Genomic DNA, 23,564 nt, shown 5'->3' with positions numbered 1-23,564 from the left:
CTGCACCCCCCCCCCAGAGCTCATGCTCTGTCTCTGTCTCAAAAATAAATAAAAACATTAAAAAATAAAAATTAAAAAAAAAAAAAGAACAGAACAGACCTGAGTTTGGTCCCAGTTAAACCACAACTATTTGACTTTATAATAATTACTGTATCTTCTCCAAGCCCTTAAGTTCAGAAATTCTTCTTGCAGAATTATTAGGATTGTGTTTGAGATGCGTAAGCCCCCAAGGTGCTATAGGCTTAATTTTTTCTTATCACACTGTTGAAAAAACTTTTAACTCCCCATCGACCACAGAGCCAAGTCTAAACTCTTCAACCTGGTATTAAAGGCCCTTCATCATCTCTTTCCAAACTACCTTTCTAACATGGTTTCCTGTGCTACACCTCAGATGCCAAACTGTGCCCATGTTTCCCTGCTTTATTCACACAATCCCATCCTAATGGAATGGCCTGTGTTGTTCCCACACCATCTGTTTGTCCAAATTCTATTCATACTGCAAAGCCTGAGCTCAGGTGCCATCTCTACTATGAGGTCTTCCTGTACTTTTTTAGTAAGGAAAATGTGTTCCAACCTTGAATTCCAACAGTATTTTATCTAACCCATGTTAAGGTTCTCCTCACAACTACCTTCAGTTACGGACATAAGTATTGCATCTCCTCTACTAAACAGGAGGCTCCTTGACTGAAGAACTCCTATTTGATCCACTTGATATTCTAGAAGGCCCTGAGGATGCTTTTATATAATATGAATCAAATTAACATTTGATTAATTCAAATATACATAATGAACAGAACATAGCAACTTCTAGGAGAATAACAGTTTGCAAAATGGCCTGAAGCTGCGTTCTTTTATATATTCAGCTTCCCTAGAAGGACTGTAGTTCTTTTCTTGTTGAGTTGCAAGGAATCAGAAAGATTCCTGGTTCTATTGGATTCCCAGGCCCCAGCCCACACCTCTGCCTCGGATCTGGTGGCGTACTGGAGCTGGCTCGTCCAAGCTCGTGAGAACCCTTTCTCGCCAATACTTCTCAACATTGCACTCTGTGACAGCACATTGGTAGCTTGAAATCAGATGTAATGGGAGTATTTGCACCACCAAAATAAAATAAAATAAAATAAAATAAAATAAAATAAAATAGATCAACAAATGCTACAAATTAGGTGGGTTTTTTCCCCCCTGGAGAGCAAATTTACAGCACACTACCACCCAGATCTAAAATTCTGCTTTATCATTCTGCTAAGGAAAACCCGAGAGACCCATTGTCAGGCCCCCATGGAAAATGACCCGGCCATGCCTTCTAGTCTCTTACTATCCCCTCGTGCAGCAGCTCGGAAGTTGGGGGCCTAACAGAACTCTGGAGTCGGACTAGGATGAAGAATTGGACTTCATTGTTCAATTGGTTCCACTGCCACGCTTTCTGCTCGTCTAGCGCCTCACCTTTCTGTTCCGGGCCTGCCCTCAGGTAGAAACCATAGCCATTGCTCCCCTTCTTCATCTCCACGAGCCGGGGCTGGTGGGGTAGCAGTTTCAAACTGGCCGTCTCTCTCCTGAATCTGGTCTTCTGCTCGGTGTGGAGCTTGTCAGTCTCCTCGTCCACCAGCAGGAACATGACGCGGCCTCCAGAACTCTTCACCTGGAACAGCACACACAGTAAGACTGACAGCGGTCTCCAAGAACGGCACGGGGGAGGAGGAGAGCTTCTGCGCAGAGGCACGCAGTCTCTAGGTTCGACAGAAAATATGCAATGTGAGGCCTGAGTTTGAACTATAACACTACCTCCTGATCTCCCTGGGATTTCTCGATCCCCACTTCTACAGCTGTTTTCCCCTTTGTTAAGTATGACCTCACCCACACAGATGCTAACTGAACCCAAGTGAGAGCTGGGATTCAGAAAACCCAGAAAGGTACTTAAGCGAAGTACTTACGTCTAGAGAAGGAGTTTGGAAAAGAAGGTAAAGGTCTACTGTGAAAAATTATTCTACCAGGAGAACTTGGTCAGTTTTCATGGTTCCACGTGACCTCAAAGGAAAACCTGAGAGCGTAATCCATGTGTCATGGACCCAGGACATAAGACCTGGGGTAACAGGTCTTCCAACACCTCCTACACGTAGCTCTATATTCATCATCACATTGGTTATCTGCCAGCTTGAGCTAAAACATTTTAGTGAAACACTCAATTTGTTATAAATTCAGACGGAGCTCCCAATCAGGTACAAAAAGATCCAAAAGATAAAGTTGACAGTTCTTTAGAACACTTTTCTTTGAAATAACACGAAACTAGCCTTGTTCCAAAACCCTATGCTAACCCTGCTGACACCACTAGTGAGTCTATTCACTCTGAAAACAAAGGATTAACTTCCCATCATTATATTCCTTCCATCATAAACTACCACTCCTGTCTTCCTGTCACTTCCAATAGGAGGAGAGTGAAAGGTAAGAAAAGTGCCCCTTTGGGCTATACCTTTGCAACGACTTCCTCATGGCTGGCGTCTTCTACATTCTCTCCATTTACTTCAATCAAGTGATCACCGGCCAGGACACCAGCTTTCATAGCCACACCTTGAGGTGTTATATCAGTCATGTACACTCCCTTTTTGCCTGAAAGGGAGTGGACCAGCATCACAACTCCATCACACAGAAAGTCCAACAATAAGGGGTTTCCTCCCAATAACGTAAAAATTACAACCTCCAATTTTAAGGCTAACTTTGCCTTCTGATCTAGAATTATAATTACAGCTCCTGGCTTTGTGCTAGGAGCTTTGTTGGGTTTTGTTGATTCTAATAGAATTTCCGACCCCAACTAAACGCAAGGAAGGAATCTCAGGTGGCACTGGCCTTTTGAACCGGAAAAGCACCGAGCTGTGCCTGGGCTGTATTGCTGTCACACTCCCATTCTTCGCATTTGTGGAATTAGAAAGCATCTGTTCCATTCTGTCCTTTTATTTTTTTTTTAATTCTTTTTAATGTTTATTCATTTTTGAGAGAGAGAACAGAGCATGAGCAGGGGAGGGGCAGAGAGAGAGGGAGACATAGAGTCGGAAGCAGGCTCCAGGCTCTGAGCTGTAAGGGCTCAGAGTCCGACGTGGGGTTCCAACGCACAGAGCATGAGATCATGACCTGGGCCGAAGTCGGACAGACAGTCAACTGACTGAGCCACTAGGTGCCCCCTGTCCTCTTTAATTAGTTCTATCACCAAACGTCATGTACCAATGAGGTCACCAAATCTCACTGATGCAAGCCTAGGAGGACAGAGCCACAGAAGGCAGCTAGATATAGAAATGATACAAATAGAGATAGAGATAGAGATAGAGATAGAGATAGAGATAGAGATAGAGATAGAGAAATGATATCAATTCTTTCAAGATATTAATATTTCAACCTAGGCAAAGGGCAGCTTCATAATGACAAAATAAATCACTTGTAAGGAATAACAGTAGAAACTGCTGTCTTAAAATTTCTCCCATTACAATTTCTCTTGTTATATATTTGTCACGTAGAAAACATTTTCTTCATAAAGCTCATTTAAACCATGCATTATGTTCACTAACACAAGGGCCAAATGGATTGAATCTGAATTATGATAATTTTTTTACCATTTTGCTGATAATGGACTTCTAAGAAATGCCAGGCTTCCCTTGACCACCTACACCACTATGTTTAATAGTGGACAAACTTGAGAAATGCCTCTTCTCCCTAGTTTATATCTCTTGCTATAGGTTAAATAGGCCTTGGAAACAAGTTTTATGTTTACTATCGGTCTGTTCTTTATCACTTACCTAATTATGACCAGTGCTTCTCCAGTATCAGAAGGAACATGGGAGGAACAAATTCAAGGTGGAACCAGTAGCCTCTATGGCTCTAAATCCCAGAGACACCATTACGGAACCACAGTCAATTGCATAGTCTGTATCTCTGAAACTCTACAAACAGAGCTTCTAGTACTTTCTGGTGGTCAGGAGTTTTCAAATCACTATGTACCTCTCAGAGGTCAGGGATGTACCTCAGAGCAGTTGAGGCTGGGCCACAGCTGAGAAGGTACTATTTAAATGTCATAGGAGGGTGGGATTTTTTTTTTATTAAAAAAATTTTTTTAAACGTTTATTCATTTTTGAGAGACAGAGAGAGACAGAGCCTGTGCGGGGAAGGGGCAGAGGGAGGGAGACACAGAATGCAAAGCAGGCTCCAGGCTCTGAGCTGTCAGCACAGAGCCCGACGCGGGTCTCAAACTCATGAACTGCAAGATTATGACCTGAGCCAAAGTTGGATGCTCAACCGACTGAGCCACCCAGGCACCCCAGGAGGGTGGGATTTTTAATAGCATCCTCAGCCACTAGAATGGTGTCTGGCACATCAACAGGCCCTCAAGAATTTGTTGAATGTGTGATCACCTGGGCACTTGAAGTGGGAAGACAGCATCCTTACTCAAAAGTAGCTATTATGAAAAATTTCCTTTTTCTTGCCTTTTATTCCCCCTTCTCTCCTCCACCCTCACCCTAAAGAAGCTACGAAAGAATAACAAAGAAGCATCAGCCCTCTAACACTCTGATCTCAAAGCTCAGCCTAACACTAGGGGACAGGAGTGCCCAGTGGCCCCTCGTCACCCCATGATGGGTCCAGTGTCTTGATCCCTTGTTGCACAATAGTCAAAGCAAGGGAAGGGTCAGGGAAGGAGGGAGAGGGGAGGGAGAAGCTACAATTAGACAGCCATAGCATCTGAAAAGGTGGTCAAAGAAGCCATTAGCCAATAACAGTATCTTTCTTCTGGAAATCCTGCCCTCAAGCCCACCTTGGACAGTTTTCAGAGAGAAGCCATAGCTGCTCCCCTCCTTCACCAGGTAGCAGAGACGCGGCTGCGTCCAAGTCTCTGCTCCTTCCTTCACCACAGGGGGCAGTTTCTTATCATTCAAACTCGGCTCCTTCCGACTTTGACCCAACTCTTTCAGGTCTACCCGTTTTTTCATGGCCTTCTCATAGGAATCCCCATCCAGGACTAGTAAAGTCACGGAGTTCCCACTCTTTCTGACCAGATCCACAACCTAGGAGAAAGAAAAAGATAACTTGAACCAAGAAGCGATTCCAGGGGATGCTCACCATCTGGCTCAGTCTCTGGATCCAGAGGATTCCGAATGCTGGTCTCTGAAGCCCAAACAGTCAGCACAGTGTCCAGCCGTCTCTACCCCACCCCTCCCAAGAACCAGGTGCGGGCTGGAGGGGGCGGGGCTCTAGCACTGTTAGAACTTAGAGCGCCCCGATCCCAGCTGGGCTCATGGAAACAGCATGGTGTGGTGGAAAGGGCGTGCATGGGGAGGCAGGCAGAAGTGGGGTGAGGTCAGACCGTCCCACATGTTCACTGCATCAAGACATTAGTAAGTCATCGGAGCCTCTGAGCCCTCATCTGCAGAATGGTAATACGTACCTCATGGGTTGTGACAAAGGTTCAACAAAATAATGATTATGAAGTCGCCCAGCATAGTTCCTAGCCTAGAGCAAACACAATGCCTATTAACTCTGACACTATTCAATCTAAGAACCATTTTGTGGTTCTCAGTTAATTTGGAGGAGACGATTAACTGGCAGAAAGTACAGCCATAGGGCGTCTGCCTTGCCAGTGGCAGCTGGGAGACCTCTGCTGACCCCAAACACTAATCACAGATATGTGGGAGCCAAAGAGATCCTAGAAGAACCCCAAATGTCCCTTTCACCTGCATATGTTCCTCCTTGTCCACAAAGACACCATTGATCCTAAGAACTCGATCTCCATCCTTGAGGCCCGCCTTCTCCGCTGGGCTACCCTTCTCAACCACCCGGACCAGGTGGCCATCAGTGTCCTTCTCAATTCGCAGGAAGAAGCCATAGCTTTGCCCTTCTTGTTTAGACAGCTCACATTCTCGTGGGTGGAAGGTGGAGGCCATTTCTGTGATGAAAAAAATCGGATAAACCCAGGGGACAGAAAATCCCCTTGGAGAAAGAACCCATGTGTTCCATCTCCCATAATTCTCTTCTTCTAATCACACCAAATCTAGACTGTAGCAACACTGAGGTTTAGGAGGCCGCCTTCCAGGACCTGCCAAGGATTTCCAAATCTCTTTCCCAAAGGATGACCTTTTTACTTGAGTTTCAGACCCATGTATTTGGCTAGGTCCCAGACATAGATTTTTCAGTTTCAATAGCTCCAAACCCAAATTCCTCTTTGTTTCCTAAAGAAAGTAGGTTTAACACCTGACCTAAATATTTTAAGGAAATACCAGCCCAGGACACCTGAGTGGCTTAGTCAGTTAAGCGTCCAACTCTTGATCTCAGGTCATGATCTCATGGTTCGTGAGATCGAGCCACATGCTGGGCTCTGTGCTGATGGCATGGAGCCTGCCTGGGATTCTCTCTCTCCCTCTTTCTCTGTCCCTCCTCTGCTCATGCTCATGCTCTCTCTCTCTCTCTCTCAAAATAAATAAATAAACTTTAAAAAAAAGAAAGAAAGAAAGATACAAGCCCACTTTCATTTAAATATTTAAAGAGCCTCCCAAGTAATAGGCCTTGAGGATAAATCTGTGGACAACACGGACCTTTACTTTGCCTCTCATACAGAGAAGCACACATTTTTACAACAACACGTGGTGAGGGATATGCTAGGAAAGAACACAGTGATAAGGCAGACTATAACAGAGGGTGCTGGGAGCAGGGACTGGGACAGGCAGAAGTCCCTGGGACTGGCTTCCTGGGAAAACGCCTTTCCCAAGACCTGAAGGACTAGTGGGAGGCAGGTAAGGTAGGACAGGATCAGGAAGACCTCAAACAACTAAAAACCAGAGAAGCCAGGCCTCAGAGCTGGCCTGGCCTACTGGAGAGGAGACAGAGAACCAGGACCCTGAAGTTTTAGAGCAAAGTAGGGATACCCAACAGAGAAAGGACTCCTGTGGCCGGGTCAGATTCTCCTGTCTGAAGCAGCTTCTGTTCCCATCCATCCTGCCCTTCCTCTTGCCCCATTGGCGGAGCAGGGCCCCGGGCCACAGGAGGAAGCAAGGACAAGTATGAAAACCACCAACTGGGACTTTGGCACTCGGTTCGTACGGGGAAGGCTCCTGCCAGCATCATCGATCCCTCCTAGCGTAAGCATCTTCTTCCACAGGAGAGTGAGAACAGAAGCCAGATCGGCTGGTGCCAGGCAGAGGTCCAAGAGCAGAAGGCTGGACTCTGAGGTCACGCTGCCTGCTGCGCAAGCCTCGTGCTCAGCTCGTCACAGTTCCCTACCAGTAAATCAGAGAATAAACCGTCTGTCCCTTCCCTCCTGGAGGGACAGGAACAGATGACCGTGTGGGGTATGGGGGGTGGGGCGTGGAGGAGAGACAGCAAAGTGCTCCAGGCTCCTTAGAAGCCACCTCATGGTGATCCCAGATAGCCATCTCTGACCTTCATGCCCACAGAGACATACAGTTCAAACCTGGCAGAAAGCCTCCCGCTGCCTGACAACTTGGCCGTTACAGTCTCAGCGGAGTCTGGCGGCCACGCCACCAGCGGCCTGAATGACTAAGCGGCCAAGAAAACAAACAAATAGACACTGTTCCAAGTGATCTCTCACCGAGGGCCCGGGGCTGAGCCCTCCCCGCTGTGTCTCCCGCGAAGAGAAAAATAGAGCCACAATCGTGAGGTCATCACCCACCTGTGGGGGAGCTTCGCAGCCCTCCTAGCATGACCCATCACCAGGAAAGCACCGCTTTGGGAGGAGACAGGGGAGGGCATTAGGAGGGACTGGGCATCACCAGAGCAGGGCTTCCTTGCATGCAGGCACCCGGGCTCCCTGGGCCTTTACTTTTTCTTTCTGCTGAGCATCTGGCCTGCAAGTATCACTCCCATTTTCCAGCTTGAATCCACATCGCTGTCCACTCACCTCTAGATCCCTCTCAACTTGCAATTTCATAGAGCTGAAAAGCTAGAAAAAACCCAGAGCCCTCCGAAATTTGGGAGCGATTGTAAACAAGCCTCAACCAAATCCTGCAAAATCTGCAACAAGTCCTTATAATCAAAATAAAGGCCATTTCTCAGGCCCTCACCCCTAAAATTCAGCGATCTCCCACCCTGGGAGTCAGCCACAGGATCAAAATCTCTTTCTCTGGGGGCGCCTGGGTGGCGCAGTCGGTTAAGCATCCGACTTCAGCCAGGTCACGATCTCGCGGTCCGTGAGTTCGAGCCCCGCGTCAGGCTCTGGGCTGATGGCTCGGAGCCTGGAGCCTGTTTCCGATTCTGTGTCTCCCTCTCTCTCTGCCCCTCCCCCGTTCATGCTCTGTCTCTCTCTGTCCCAAAAAAATAAATAAACGTTGAAAAAAAATTAAAAAAAAAAAAAAACAGAAAAAAAATCTCTTTCTCTGCAGGTCTGGGAGGATAGAACGTGAAACCACCTTGCTAGGAGACTAGTCCTGTGTTTGGGGAGGGGGGAAGAGGCAACGTTTTCCTGGGTCTCGGTAGAGACCCAAAAGCTCAACACACAAGAAAAGACAGATCACTGCTTCTTGGCAAAATCCCAAATTGTTTGTTTGATGAAAGTTTTCCAACAGCCAGACAGCAATCACTCAGATCCGCACTTGTGTCTTTGAAGCCTGGGCACCGGCCCCCTACATCCTCCTGCCACCCGTCAGCCCTCCCCACTGGTCAGCCGCTGAAGGATTAATGCCGGTGCCCATGCCACACTGATGAAATATGTAACCCCTTCCACCACAGCAGCAGAGAAAAACATATCGAAACCCCAAAGCCGGGCCTTCCATTGGACCCTCAGAGCCCTGAAACGATTTCCTTGGCCATCTTGCTGAGAGACAATTCAGCTAGGAGTCAAAGGGGCTGGGCTCCAGTCCAGCTCCAGGCCTGGGTCCATCTAATCCGCATCCTGGTGTTACACTGGCCCCTAAATCGGGGCTGGGATCCACGATGACCTGCTGCTTTGTGGTGAGGATGCCCGGGACTCTGGAACACAGGGCCTAATAGGAAGGATCTTTGTATTTAAGGGTACTCATTCCCTGTTTCTTCAGCCCCAATCTCCGTCTTCTGCTTCCTGAGAAAATCCAGCCCAGATCCCTATGGTGGACAAGTGTTTAACTAGCGAAAGCGTATGGATTTCTATAATACTGTATCAGCAATAATCCAGTGCTGGAGCCCATTAAATCTTCAACAGGCATTATTCCCCCAGTTCACATCAACCCTAGAAACGAAAGAAAGCTGTAACCATTTCTGAGCTCTGGGAAGAAAGTCAATTCTTGGCAACCAAGTTGCTTGTCTGTGGGAAAGAGAACAAAGTGCTGGCTGGTGGACAGGAGAGACTCAGGGCTGAGAGCCAGATATTTTTTCTAATCAATCTTAATTATTAATCTTACCTTTAGACCCCACCTTCTTCCAAAAGGAGTAGATTATTGCTACGAGGAAAGAGAATAATATGCCCATGGCCCAGAAGAAAAACGCGGCACATTTTAGAAGTTGGGAAGGCAAGGCAATGACGACCGAGGAGGGCACACAGGACCTCTGGATGTGGCCAGAGAAGAAAGAATTGAAGCCGCTGGGCTATTTACCACACGAAAGAAATAGCTGGTGGGACCCAGAGGACTCTTCTGAGCTCCAAGCCGGCCAAGGGTTCTAACCTCTCAGACAACCATCAACATGGGCCCATCTCTGACCCCGAGTCAACACCCCCTCACCACCAGCCTGCACACAGAGAAGTCTGAGCCAGGAGCTGTTCCTAAAGGTTCATGATCTACAAAAACCAGACCCAAAAAGCCAAGAGAGTTCGATTTGGTTGGCCGAGGCTCAGAAGTCGGCTCATTTTCCCCTCAGTTTGTGTGTCTGGGTCTGGAAGCTGCCGGACTTTCCTCGGCAGGGCTGGCTGGGGAAGCAGTGAGGCTCCACTCAGTTGATCCTGAAGGCGACAGGACTTGTAGTGAAGTGTGCTTTACCTGTCACCCTGCACATCAGAAATTTCCCTGTTCTACCAAAACAAAAAACAAAAACAAAAACAAAACAAAATAATAATAATAATAATAATAATAATAATAATAATCTGATTGCTTTTTAAATAGGCAGAGGACCTGAATAAACATTTTTCCAAAGAAGACATTCAGATGGCCAACAGGACACGTGAAAAGATGCTCCGCATCACTCATCATCAGGAAAACACAAGTCAGAACCACAGAGGTGTCACATTACACCTGCCAGAATGGCCAGTAACAAAAAGAAATAAAAAGTGCTGGCAAGGATATGGAGAAAAAGGAACCCTTGTGCACTACCGGTGGGAATGTAAATTAGTACAGCCACTGTGGGAAACAGTATGGAGGTTCCTCAAAAAATTACAAAGAGAACTACCATACGGTCCAGTAATCTCACTATTGGGTATTTACCCAAGGAAAACAAAAACACTCATTCAAAAAGATACGTGCACCCCTGTGTATGGCAGAATTATTTACAATAGCCAAGATATGGAAGCAGCCCAAGTGCCTACCAATAGACAAATGGATAAAGAAGATGGAAATATATATATTATATATATAATTTAATTACATTATATTAATATATAATATTAATAAATTAATGATGATATATTATGATATATTAATATATAATGTACAAATATATATTTATTGTTAATATATTAATAGGTAATATATTCATTATATTATATAATGGAATATTACTCAGCCATAAAAAGGAATGAGATCTTGTGCTCGCTTTGGCAGTACACATACTAAAAAGAATCAGATCTCGCCATTAGTAGCAACATGAATGGACACAGAGGGTATAATGCTAAGTGAATAAGCCAGAGAAAGACAAATACAATATGATTTCAGTTATACATAGAATCTAAAAAAGTGAACAAGGCAGAAGCAGGCCCATAAATACAGAGAACTAACTGAGAGTTGCCAGATGGGAGGGGTTGGTGAATGGGCAAAAGGGAGGAAGCGGAGTGGGAGATACTGGCTTCCAGTTATGGAATGAATCAGTCATGGGGATAAAAGGTATAGCATAGGGAATACAGCCAATGGTACTGCAATAGTGTTGTATGGTGAGAGACGGTAGCTACACTTGAACATAGCATAAAGTATAAAGTTGTCAAATCACTATATTCACCGGAAAAGAATATAACATTGTGTGCCAACTACAAAAAAGACAAAAATTAAAAATAAAACATTCTCTGTTCTAAGATAATTGTTATATGTGGAAATTTCTAATTTAAAACTATCATGGGGCATCTGGGTGGCTCAGTCTGCTAAGCGTCCAACTCTTGATTTTGCCTCAGGTCATGATCCCAGGGTCGTGGGATCGAGCCCCACATCAGGTTCTGTGCTAAGCGTGGAACCTGCTTAAGATTCGCTTGCTCTCTCTCTGTTTCTCTCTCTCTGCCCCTCTCCCCTACTCATGCTCTAAAAAATTAGAAGAGAAGAGAAGAGAAGAGAAAAGAAAAGAAAAGAAAAGAAAAGAAAAGAAAAGAAAAGAAAAGAAAACTATCATAGACATGAATGCTCATAAGCCTACCCAGTGCAGGAAACGGGTGGGAGTGAAGGGATCTTAAAGCCACTTAGCTCATGAAAACTCCATGATCTCCTAAGAAATATTTGAGAGTCTCAAAGTCAGTGGGAGCCTGACAAGAACACAAAGCATTTCCCAATACAAAAGTGAACATGGGGTTCTCTGAAACGTGCCCTACTCCAAAGCAGAGTTATTTGTCTAACTCCTGTGAGCCTCCAGGTATTTCATAAAGGAATCCCGAAGTTGCTAAAGATCAGATAAAACACAAGTCAGGAGATCAAATTCTTCTGAGGAAGGAAAAGAAAGGACAGCTCCTAGCAAAGTGAAGTAAAGCAAGAATTGTAAGATCTTCGTTCATCTCCTCAATCCTGGGAGTTGTCCACTCATGCCCAAAGGCCCCATCCGCTTTCATCTGAGTGAACAGATATACTTCGTCGAAAGAGTATACATCTATAGACCTTCAGGTGATGCAATAATAAATCACGTTGCCATTTGAAAACTCGCTGTGTGCCAGGCATGTACACAACCTCACTGAACCTCCCGAGCACCTTACAGATTGGATTCTCAACCCTAGCTGGCCCCCAGAATCACCTATAGAGATTTCTAGAAATCAATGCCTATGCCTCACCCCAGATCTACTGACTCAGGCTCCAGGCTTGAAACCTGAACAGGAGCCTTTTTAGAACGCCCCACTAACTTAAGAAACTAGTGCTTAAAACCACCCTTTGCTGTTCCTCCCACTTATTCTCCTCAGTCTTGGGATAACACCCTCATGGATCAGAAAAGAATGTCAAGGTTGGGTGAACTATTAACAGCCACCTTAAGCTCACCTTTACTCAACATGAGAAACCAAGGGGGCAGCTGGGATAGGCGAGGCCCTGGCCACCATGTGCAGTCCTCGGGATCCAGCCTGACCAGTCAATGCCTTGGCCAACAGTATAGGAGTGCATGGTGACCTGAAGCCTGTCCCTCATGCCTCCCTCCCCAAGTTCCAGTTCTGAGCCAGGCAAACAGGATCAAGCAGGTGAAAGCAACCTTGAACGGCTCCCATGTGATCTTCACTCTATGGGTTAAGTCTGTGGGGCCACTGTCCACCCCCTAAATCTAACCAACCTTAAAAGCAGAAGCCATGCCTCCTCCCCCAGCACCCTGTGGGTGGAGTCTTAAGCTCCATTCCTGTCTGAGGCCCTACCAGTCATCCTGTGGTTCTTCCAGTCATCCCGTGAGCCCCTGGGCAAGAGGAGTGCGTGACAGCTCTACTTCAGCTTCTTGTTCCCTTCCAAGCACTTTCCCCCTCCTTAAATTCCTCATTTAGCATACTGGAGTGGGTGAAGGCCACTAGGATCGTGATCAAAGTTTCTTCCACTTTCTACTGAACATCAAGAAGAAGACATATGACCCTGGTTTCATTTGTCCAGGCCACCCATGTTCGCCCTGACTTGAATGCAGAATACTCTTGGGGCACCTGGGTGGCTCAGTGGGTTAAACATCTGGCTCTTGATTTTGGCTCAGGTCATGATCTTACAGTTCATGTGTTTGAACCACATGTTGGGCTTCATGCCGATGGTGAGGAACCTGCTTGCGATTCTCTCTCTTCCTCTCTCTCTGCCCTTCCCCCATTCATGCAGGCATGTGCTCTCTCTCTCCCACCACCCCCCAGAAATAAATAAACATTTTTAAAAATGCAAAATAGTCTTAAATGGTTTATGGGATAAAGTTAAACACCACCTCTATTCTCAAGGGACTTTTATAGTTGAATAGGGGCAAAGGAAAAGTTTTAGTACAAAAAGAGCTACCTCTATGAGCACAATCTAAACGCCATAAGACCTACAACGTGGGGCAAATTCAGGAAGACTTCACAGATTAGGTAGGACTTGATGTAGATCTTGACAACAGATAGGTAGGACTTCAATAGGTACGGAAGTAGGAAGAGAACATTCTAAACACTGAGAACGATGTGGACGTCAGGTGTGGAAGTGGGAACGTGCTTGGGTGTGGTCAGAGAAGAGTTAAAGGCCCAACATGACAAAAAGGACGGCCAATTTGCCTTTCTGAAATCAAGAGTCAGATGCTCAACTGACTGAGCCACCCGGGCCCTTGGACTTCCGTGTCCTAAGCTTAGTGACATTTTCCGTTCTCCTTCTCTCTACCTCTTGCCATCATTTCCCACTGTTAATTACCCAATCTTGAGATTCTATTAGTTTTGACTACACTGTAAAATCTTGGCCTTGAACTCCAGCCCGAGGATCTGGCCTGAGTTTCATGGTCAGCAGATGCCACTACAGGCAGAGGAAGGGCAGGCTCAGAGCTGGGCTCCACGAGAATGGCAGGCGGGATGCACTGGAGCCAAGAAGCCCCGTGGGGCGGCCAGGTCACAGGCTGTTGTGATAATCCTACTCACAGACGGTCAGGCCCTGACCCGGCATGGCAGCTGTGAGAACAGAGTGGAGGCAACAGCAGTAAAGCGACAGATTATATCAATCCTTCAGTCCTGTTCCCTCAGATTTCCGGAGGCAGAGGTGGCCACAGCCAGGGCCGTTTCGACAGCACCCGTGTCCACAATACTCATTTACACCCACTGTGACCAGAGGACAGGTGCAACAGGTCGGCAGCCCCCGGGGGTATAATGGCCCCTGTTCCTCCCCCTAATCTGACTTCTCTCACACGCAGCTGGGTTGTGGTTTGCCCTCACAAGGAACAGCTGGCTCCCGCACAGGGTGCTTTTGGCTCCTCGCAGTTCTGAGCTGCAAGATCGCTCTAATTCTGCCATCACCGTCTCCTTCTACCTGCTGCTCCAGGAAGGCCGTTTGTTTCCCAGATTTATTACTTTAGCTCAGTTTTTCCTACTATCCAACTGTGATGCCTTTCCTGCTTCAAGCCCCAGACTCCCCTCTCTTATGCACTGAACTGTGTCCCTCCCCAAATTCTTCTGTTGAAGCCTTAACCCTCAAGGTGATGATATTTGGAGACTGGACTTTACAAAGAGATCATTAAGGTTAAATAAGGTCACAGGGTAGGGAAATAATCCAATAATCCTTACAAGATGATGAAGAGACACAGGGAGTGCAACCCACAGAAAGGCCAGGTGAGCCCACACTAAGAAGGTGGCCATCTGCAAGCCAAGTAGAGAGACCTCAGAAAAACCAACCCTGCTGGATGCCTTCACCTCAGACTCTCAGCCTCTGGAACTGTGAAGAAATGAATTTCTATTGTTTAAGCACACACACACTCCACCGCCCAGTTTATGGTATTCTTACTATGGCAGTGAGGAGACTCACAAGGCTTCTGCTTGAGTTCAGTGTTGCAAAGGGAAGGTGTCAGAGAAAACCAAGCTCATGCCTTGGTGACTGACAGAAAAGCGATACCATTAAAAGATGGTGTCATGGTGGGGCGCCTGGGTGGCTCAGTTGTTTGAGCATCTGACTTCAGCTCAGGTCATGATCTCATCGGGCTCTGTGCTGACAGCTCAGAGCCTGGAACCTGCTCCAGATTCTGTGTCTCCCTCTCTCCCTGCCCCTCCCTCATTCGTGCTCTGCCTCTGTCTCTCAAAAATAAATAAACATTTTTAAAAATGTTTTTAAAAAGATGGTGTCATGGTAACGAATGCTGTGGCAAAGTCAGTTTGTGATGGGCTTAGATCAGAGGACTGGACAGCACATCCTGCAGGTAGATAGGAGTGTGGGCTCAAAGACGGTGGCCTGGGTGTGCACGGCAGAGCAAGGTGAAGCTCCGTGAGTGGGAACACAAAAGGACAAGGACGCAGGATAAAGCCTGGGGTAATCCTATATCTGGGCAACCAGAAGAGGAAGCAGAGAAAGAACAATCAGAAGGCCAAGATTTTACAGTGTAGTCAAAACTAATAGAAGAATCTCAAGATCGGGTAATTAACAGTGGGAAATGATGGCAAGAGGTAGAGAGAAGGAGAACGGAAAATGTCACTAAGCTTAGGACATGGAAGTCTAAGGGGCGCCCGGGTGACTCAGTCGGTTAAGCATCTGACTCTTGATTTCAGCTCAGGTCACGATCTCGCAGTTCAGGAGTTCAAACCCCACGTTGGGCTCTGTGCTGACAGCACGGAGCCTGCTTGGGAATTCTCTGTCTCCCTCTCTCTCCCTGCCCCTCACCCACCCACACGTGCATGCTCTCTCTCAAAATAAATAAATAAACTTAATATAAATAAAATAAAATAAATACATAAATAGCATGGAAGCCCAGGGGTGCCTGGGTGGCTCGTCGGTTAAGCATCCGACTTTGGCTCAGGTCAGATCTCACACTCCGTGAGTTCGAGCCCTGCATCAGGCTCTGTGCTGACAGCTCAGAGCCTGGGGCCTGCTTCAGATTCTGTGTCTCCCTCTCTCTGACCCTCCCCCATTCACACTCTCTCTCTGTCTCAAAAATAAACATTAAAAAAAAAAATTGCATGGAAGCCCAGGATGGAGTGGGCCTGAGAAGCAAAAGAATAGTAAATAACAGAGGCAATGAATATAGACTCATCTTGAAAGGGATGATGGAGATGGGGCGCCTGGGTGGCTCAGTCGGTTGAGCGTCTGACTCCAGCTCAGGTCACGATCTCGAGGTTTATGAGTTCAAGCCCTGCATCGGGCTCTGTGCTGACAGCTCAGAGTCTGGAGACTGTTTCGGATTCTGTGTCTCCCTCTCTCTCTGCCCCTCCTCCACTCACACTCTGTCTCTCTCTCAAAAATAAACATTAAAGAAAATTTAAAAAAAAAAAGGGATGATGGAGAGCATTGGGATAGCAGTATCGGGATAGGGGAAAGCAGAGATGATGGTTTTATTTTCAACGTGAAGAAAATGAGCAGCATGTTGCCATCAAGGCAGGACAGGAAATGGGTTTAACCTCCATGGGGTGAAATATTTCCACTGGGGCAGAAGTTAAAAACAAAATGAGAGAAAGAGGAAAATAAGGCCACTCACCTGACCTTCAATCCCTCCTGCAAAGTAGCTGAGACAAATGAGGATCTTTGGGAACACAGACCAAGTGTCCGTGGGCTCAAACTGACAAATAGCAGAGGCTGGCCAGGAGAGGCCTGTGAATTAGCTGGTATTTGGCAGGAAAAGACAGCTGCAGTGAGGAAATAGGAACCCAGAAAGCTGGATCTGCCGACTTCTCAAGAGAATCTGGAAATCTGGATGTATGCAGAATGTCCCCATTGTAAAAAAAATGACAGCTATTTCCAGTTTTTTAAGAAACTCCATGTAAACGCAACAGACTCGAGCCCTGGGCTGGCAGTTTATTAACCACTGGCCAAAAGGATTTCCAGTAGCCACAGCATTGTTTCACTAAAATGAGTCAACAAATTGAATACAATGATCTAAGAAACAACTTCAGTTAAAATTTTTCCCCTCAGATAGTTAGGTCGATCTTACTAATTTATAGCGGGCCAATCAGGATGGTTTCTCATGGCTTCTTCTCACCAGTGGGTCCATCAACAAGAGAAGGAGACACTAAATTCTACTCCTGAAGCCCTTATTACACTATATGTTAACTAACTTGGATTTTAAAAAATAAAAAAAATAAAAAAATAGGAGAAAGTGGTAACTTTTACCCTAAGGTGGGGTTTGACCTATGTAAAAAACAGAAGGCTAGAAGATGAGGATTTCTATACTTAGGATGAGCACAGAGCAGGAACGGGAGACCAGTGTAGGGCTAGAGAGAGGAGCGGTCAGGGACTGACTCAGCAGGGTGAATGAGGAGAAGGAAGGAGGTACTGAAGGAGTAGTTCCAAAAAACAAGGGATCGACCTGGAAAAGTCATCTTAAAAGATCTTCAGCGGGGCGCCTGGGTGGCGCAGTAGGTTAAGCGTCCGACTTCAGCCAGGTCACAATCTCGCGGTCCGTGAGTTCGAGCCCCACATCAGGCTCTGGGCTGATGGCTCAGAGCCTGGAGCCTGTTTTCAATTCTGTGTCTCCCTCTCTCTCTCTGCCCCTCCCCCGTTCATGCTCTGTCTCTCTCTGTCCCCAAAATAAATAAACGTTGAAAAAAAATTTTTTTAAAAAAAAAAAAAAGATCTTTAGAACAGGGAGGCCTGGGTGGCTCAATTGGTTAAGCGTCTGACTCGCAACTTCAGCTCAGGTCATGATCTCAGTCATGAGATCGAAACCCATGTTGGGCTCTGCGCTGAACTTGGGGCCTGCTTGGGATTCTCTCCCTCCCTCCCCTCTGCCCCTCCCCTGCTCTCTCTTTCAAAATAAAGAAGTAAACTTTTTTTTTTAAAGATCTTTAAAACAGAGTAATTTCTAGTCATGAAAAGTCTAAAAGAAATGTCTAGGTATGCAGGTGATAGAAAGGAAATTTATACTTTTTAAAATTTTTTTTAATGTTTATTTATTCTTCAGAAAGAGAGAGAGAGAGAGCATGAGCGGGGGAGGGACAGAGACAGAAGGAGACACAGGATCAGAAGCAGGCTCCAGGCTCTGAGCTGTCAGCACAGAGCCCGACACAGGGCTCAAACTCGAGGACCACAGGATCGTGACCTGAGCCGAAGTCGAACGCTCAACTGACTGAGACACCCAGGTGTCCCGGGAAGTTGTAGTTTTATTTCCATCTTCCCACATCACTCGAGTCTGGGTAAAGGATATCAGTAAGAAAAAGAGTTTTAAAAAATAACCCAGTTTTTAATCCCAGTGTTGGCACTTACTAGCACCAAGAATATGGGTGACTTCCCTAATTTTGAAAGACAGAAGTGTGCCTGAAATCAGAGATGCATATGGGCACGGTGAAGACTGCTTAAGACAGAACCTGTGGAGCATCTAAGCACAGTGTCTGGAGCACAGAAGGCCACTGCGTCATCTTCCCTGTCCTCTGGTGGGAGCCCCGATGCCCTGGGGACCCCCTCCTCTGTGAGAATATTTGAACAGTGTTCCCCATTTTCTTTTTGAAGCAGACAAGGAGGGATGGGCTGGGGGGTAGGCAGGCCCCTTGATTAGTAGGTTGGCGATTTTCCATCCGTGGCCTGAATGCCATCTCTGCAAAGTCAGCTTTAGCTGTTAGGAAGTCAGGGCTGAGGATTTTGTTCCTCACGGAATAAAGTGCAAATAATGAACTTAATGAATTCAGATTCCTCAGAACCCAGAAGTTTCATGTAAGTCTGATAGCCAGGGAATTACAAAAATAGAACCAAATACCACCTATCAAGGAAGTATAAAGTGCCAGGGATGGGGTGCCTGGGTGGCTCAGTTAAGTGTCCGGCTTCAGCTCAGGTCATGACCTTGCAGTCCGTGGGTTTGAGCCCCTGTCGGGCTCTGTGCTGACAGCTCAGAGCCTAGAGCCTGCTTTGGATTCTGTGTCTTCCTCTCGCTCTGCCCCTCCCCTGCTTGCTCTCTGTCTCTGTCTCAAAAATAAATAAAACATTTAAGAAAAAAAAAAAAGTGCCAGGGAGCCTTTATAAAACTTCAAGGCTAAGTGGGCCAGGGGGTCCCGGCACCTGAGGCAGATGAGCTCTAACAGACATGCACACAAGGTAACCAGCACAGGGACCAAGGAACAGACGAGGGTAGAGAAGATGGAATGAGGGAGGCATGACCCAATATACAGAAAGCTGGTCCGGGTGTGGATCATCCGTAGCCAAGGAGTAACCGGTGATTAAGGCCCACTGGCCACGTAGCATCACTGACTTTCCAGAAGATTACAGAAAGGATGTAGGGGGAGCTGCATTCTGTTTGGAGGCAGAAAAACAGAAGAGGGCTGTCACTGGTGACAGCCAGGTGCAGTGACTTCAGGAGCAAAGAAGGGACCCTGGCACTGTCTTCTGCAGAGGATACAATTGGGTTATTCCACAAACAGGGTACCCTGCAACCGCCAGCCACGAGCACCATGGGTCTAGTGCCGCCCTCTCTCCTAGTTGGGAACCAGTGGTGCAGCGAGTACAAAACACAGCCTCTCTTCGCAAGGCACTTACGTAACCAACGCTGGAGCCAAGAAAAAACTAAACAACAACACCTTCACGAGACAGCAGGTGAATAATGTTTAACCCTAGGAATTGTGACTGTGGATAGATATCTGATTGTATACCTAGGAGATACCGAAGAGTAAATTATGTCTGTTTCATCAAAGGCGGGCCGGGCAGAGAGGGCAGGGGCCCAGCGGAACATTCAGCCCGAATGCCGCTCGCTTTGCACTGAACGCCTTGCTGGTCTAGAAAAGCCTTGCAACTTCAGCAAGGAGGAAACAGCGTCGCCGGCAAGGCTGAGAATGGCCGCACACTGGGCCCGCGTGGAGCACGGGGCTCCTACACCACCGGAGTGCATCTGTGACATGAACAGAACACCAGACTCCCGTCGCAAAAGCACAGTTGGTGGAGACGGAGATGTTAAGTCAGCAACTGTAGACGGACCGAGAATTCCCCACAGCCACCGGCCCTGCCCAAGGTGCACCTCCTGGTGTCCCCTCCTGCCCTGTGCCCGCGTGCCCGCCTTCCTTCAGAGCCAGCCCCAGGGCCTCACAAGTGCCATTTCTTCCAACAGCATAGGAGGAACCCTATTGTGTCTCAGCTGGTACCGACAGACGTCTCCGGCAAAGCAGACATAAAGACATAAATCTTCCTTCAAAAACACGTCACCTGGGGCAGATCCTGTGTCTTCGCCACAGATGAGGCCACCTGGATTCCTCCTTGGAAAAGCAAGACCTGTGGAAATTCAAACACTCGCGTGTATTCATTTCAAAGAATCAGTCTCAAAACTAGAAGGATAAACGGGGCTCTAAAATATGTATTTGCTGACTTTACTTTCCTGCCATCACAGCTACCATCTGGGCCTAGCCAGCCACAGATTCCAAATGCAGGAAATTAATGGAGGGCATTCCATTGAGCATTACGTAGAGAAGAGTGACCCCCGGCCCAGTGAGTGATACTTACTTCTCATTTATGATAAGGAATGAATCTGCTGGTCTCAAAATCCATCTGGCCCTGCTGCTGCTGAATACCACCCCCCAACCTCCAGGCACCACGAATGATACTTTGTCCTATACAGCAGGACTCTGGGCTGCAGGTCAGGGTCTTTCGTACTCGACTTGCTTGCCTAAGAGTTCCGCAAGCTGGGAGAGGGATGGAATCGATCCCAGGTAGGAACAAAGATACCGTCCGAGAGGGTACCCCTTGGCTGTGGGTGAAACTGCTGCAAAACGGAGAAAACCTGAAAATAGCCAGACCGCCCTGAGGAGCGGCTGGAACAGGGGTTATCCCCTCCCAAGTTGGCATCTTGTATCACAAGACCCCTTGACCTTGCATTTCTTTTTTTTTTTTAATTTTTTAGCATTTGTTTATTTTTGAGAGAGAGAGAGAGAGAGAGAGAGACAGTGTGAGCAGGGGAGGGGCAGAGAGAGAGGGAGACACAGAATCTGAAGCAGGCTCCAGGCTCTGAGCTGTCAGCACAGAGCCCGACGTGGGACTCGAACTCACGAACCGTGAGATCGTGACCTGAGCCGAAGCCAGACGCTTGACCGACTCAGCCACCCAGGCGCCCCTTGACCTTGCATTTCTACCCCTTCCCTGTTTTCCTGTGTGCCAGAGTCCTCCTGCCCCCGGGCTCTCCTGGTCACTGCCTTCAGATCTTGCCCTCATCTTGTCAGGCGCTAAAAGAATTGTGTAAGAAACGGAATCCAGGGCAGCTGGGTGGCTCAGTCGGTTAAATGTCCAACCCTTGATTTCGGCTCAGGAAACGATCCCACGGTTCATGGGCTCGAGCCCCGTGTCGGGCTCTGTGCTGACAGTTTGGAGTTCTCGGTCCTTCCCTCACTCTCTGTCCCTCCCCCACTCGCATGCACATGCTCTCTCTCGTTCTGTTTCAAAAGTAAATAAATAAATAAACATTAAAAACAAACAGAAGAAACAGAATCCAAACCCCTTGCTCAGGCTCAGCATAACCCAGCCCTGTCTCATTCCCCAGAGCTCCTCAGCAGACAGCAAACTGGCCTCCTCGTGGTCACCGACACCCAGCCTGCCCTTTGCTGGTGCTACCTGCTCTGCCTGAAGCACCTTCCTCACTCTTATTACTTATTCATAGTAGCTCCTAAGCAAACATTCTCTCCAAGTCAATGAATTCAAAACCTACCCATTTGAAATTTTCAAATTTTAAGTTAAACACAAATCCCTTCCTGACCACTACCATCTGAAGGCATCACTCCATCATCCAAATTTCAAGTAGCATTTATATAATCAACAAGTTACATTCAGTTCCTACTATGGGACAGATACCAAGGCCCCAGCCAGGTTAGACACTGTTCTGCCCTCACAGACCCCACCAGTGAGGCGCAGAAAGTCACAAGCATAATTACCCAACAATGGCATGGGTGCTAGAACATTTGAAAGAAAATGCTTTGCTGCTGTTTTACATATTTATCGAGTTCCTACTAAGCACCAAGCACCAGCCTCGGTACCTGTTATGAGTTTGCATTCAATCCAAATGCTCCATTCCATAAGGGGAAAAAAAAAAAAGATTCTGAAAAGCGACAGAGCCTGGATTCAAAGCCACTTGAGTCAGGGCTCCCTCGGCCATCTCCCCAGCCTCCCCACCATGAGGCCTATGCTGGGTTAGGGGACGCACGCAGTTAGGCTGGACGGAGGAAAGCACCACAGGTGAAGAGCGCGATGTGTTCAGGAACGTGAATGGCTCAGCAAGCCCAGACAACAGGTATATGTTGAAAGGAGGAAGCAGGTCAGGTGAGACTGTGAGGAATCTTAGGCTCCGTCCTGTCAATTACAGAAGAGCGAGCGAGCCCGTCAGTGTTGAGAGCAGTCGAGGCTTAGAGCCTAGGATGCCCGAGGCCATCTCAGACCCACAGCAAACCCTGCGTTGCTGCCTCAAGGCTATCTTTGCTGTTTATCAATACTCCTTGCCACGGCCTGAGCTCCTTCCTCCCCTGGGGTCTTGCCTGTGGCAAAGGTGTCCGAAGATCATCAAAACAGCGGCACTGACAGTGTGCGAGGCCCTGTGTGCCTTCCCCTCTCTGATCCTCCTAACACTAGAATGAGGTACTGTTGTGTCATTTGATGGATGCGGACACAGAGCCTCAGAGGATAAGAATGTGTCTGCTCTGCCACGCAGTTTGCCAATGCCAATGCCCATACCCTTCACAGCCACCGGACAACAAGGCAACGAGATTAAGAAAAGCTGGACGGTCCTTCACGAAATGCCAAGGAGAGGAGTTGCCGAGATCTTGAGGAAACTTGTCCAGTTGAACTTGCTAACCTCCTCAAACTCCTATGCAACAAATATGAAAATCATTTAACCAAGATGCAACCCAGAGATGCCCATGCCCATGTGATCAGACCCAGGACCTCAGATGATCGGACAGTGTCAGAGTTCTTAAGTGTCCTCTCCTTAAGAGCAGTTTATCAAAAACATCCTGATTCTGGGACACCCCGGTGGCTCAGTTGGTTAAGCCCCTGTCATGCCTCCGACTTCAGCTCAGGTCATGATCTTGCAGTTCATGGGTTCAAGCCCCGCATCGGGCTCTGTGCTGACAGCTCAGAGCCTGGAGCCTGCTTCGGATTCTGTGTGTGCCTCTCTCTCTGCCCCTCCCAGCTTGCTCTCTTTCTCTTTCTCAAAAATAAGCAACAAAAAACCATCCTGATTCTATTCTTGCAGCTCCTTCCCTGCCACACTAACTTCCATTCAGCCAAATATCTAAGCGTCTACTCTCTGCCAGGAGCCGCCCTAAGAGCTGGGATTACTGCAGGTGACACAAAGGACAAGATCCCTGCTCTCCTGAAGCCTGACATCTGGCACGGGTGACAAGTAGAAGGTAAACGAGAGGATTTCTTGTGACAAAGGCTATGTGTGAGGAGAGTCAGTGGTGGGACAGCGAGGGGGGGGGGGCGGGTAGGCTTAGCACTTCCTGGAAAGGTAACATTTGGATTCAGACCCAGATGATGGGACAGAGCCAGCCTTCCAAGCAGCCGGGAAGCTCCGAATACTTAGAGCCCCACCTTACACTTGGTGAGCTAGTCATTAGCAGCGATCCACTCTCGACTCCTGACTTACAAGTGAGTAAAGAGGCTCTTCACGATGAAACACCAGGACAAGGAGTCCCAATGGACTACGAGCCT

At 47.3% G+C, this 23,564-nt stretch overlaps 1 protein-coding gene across 1 annotated transcript in view; it reads right to left on the bottom strand.

Moving 5' to 3' along the window:
- The window catches only part of PDZK1 (PDZ domain containing 1), a 44,540-nt gene that overhangs the window by 19,803 nt on the left and 1,173 nt on the right, over positions 1 to 23,564 (bottom strand). The window contains exons 2-5 of the mRNA XM_047871245.1: positions 5,706 to 5,917; positions 4,790 to 5,039; positions 2,465 to 2,601; positions 1,441 to 1,636 (exon numbers count right to left, since the gene is read on the bottom strand). Coding sequence (XP_047727201.1) covers positions 1,441 to 1,636; positions 2,465 to 2,601; positions 4,790 to 5,039; positions 5,706 to 5,915 — 793 coding nt within the window. The 5' untranslated portion in view covers positions 5,916 to 5,917. The remainder of the gene's footprint in view (positions 1 to 1,440; positions 1,637 to 2,464; positions 2,602 to 4,789; positions 5,040 to 5,705; positions 5,918 to 23,564) is intronic.

Source organism: Prionailurus viverrinus, chromosome C1 (genome assembly GCF_022837055.1).
Source record: "Prionailurus viverrinus isolate Anna chromosome C1, UM_Priviv_1.0, whole genome shotgun sequence".
Lineage (NCBI taxonomy): Eukaryota > Metazoa > Chordata > Mammalia > Carnivora > Felidae > Prionailurus > Prionailurus viverrinus.
This window is presented reverse-complemented; position numbering and strand designations above follow the sequence as displayed.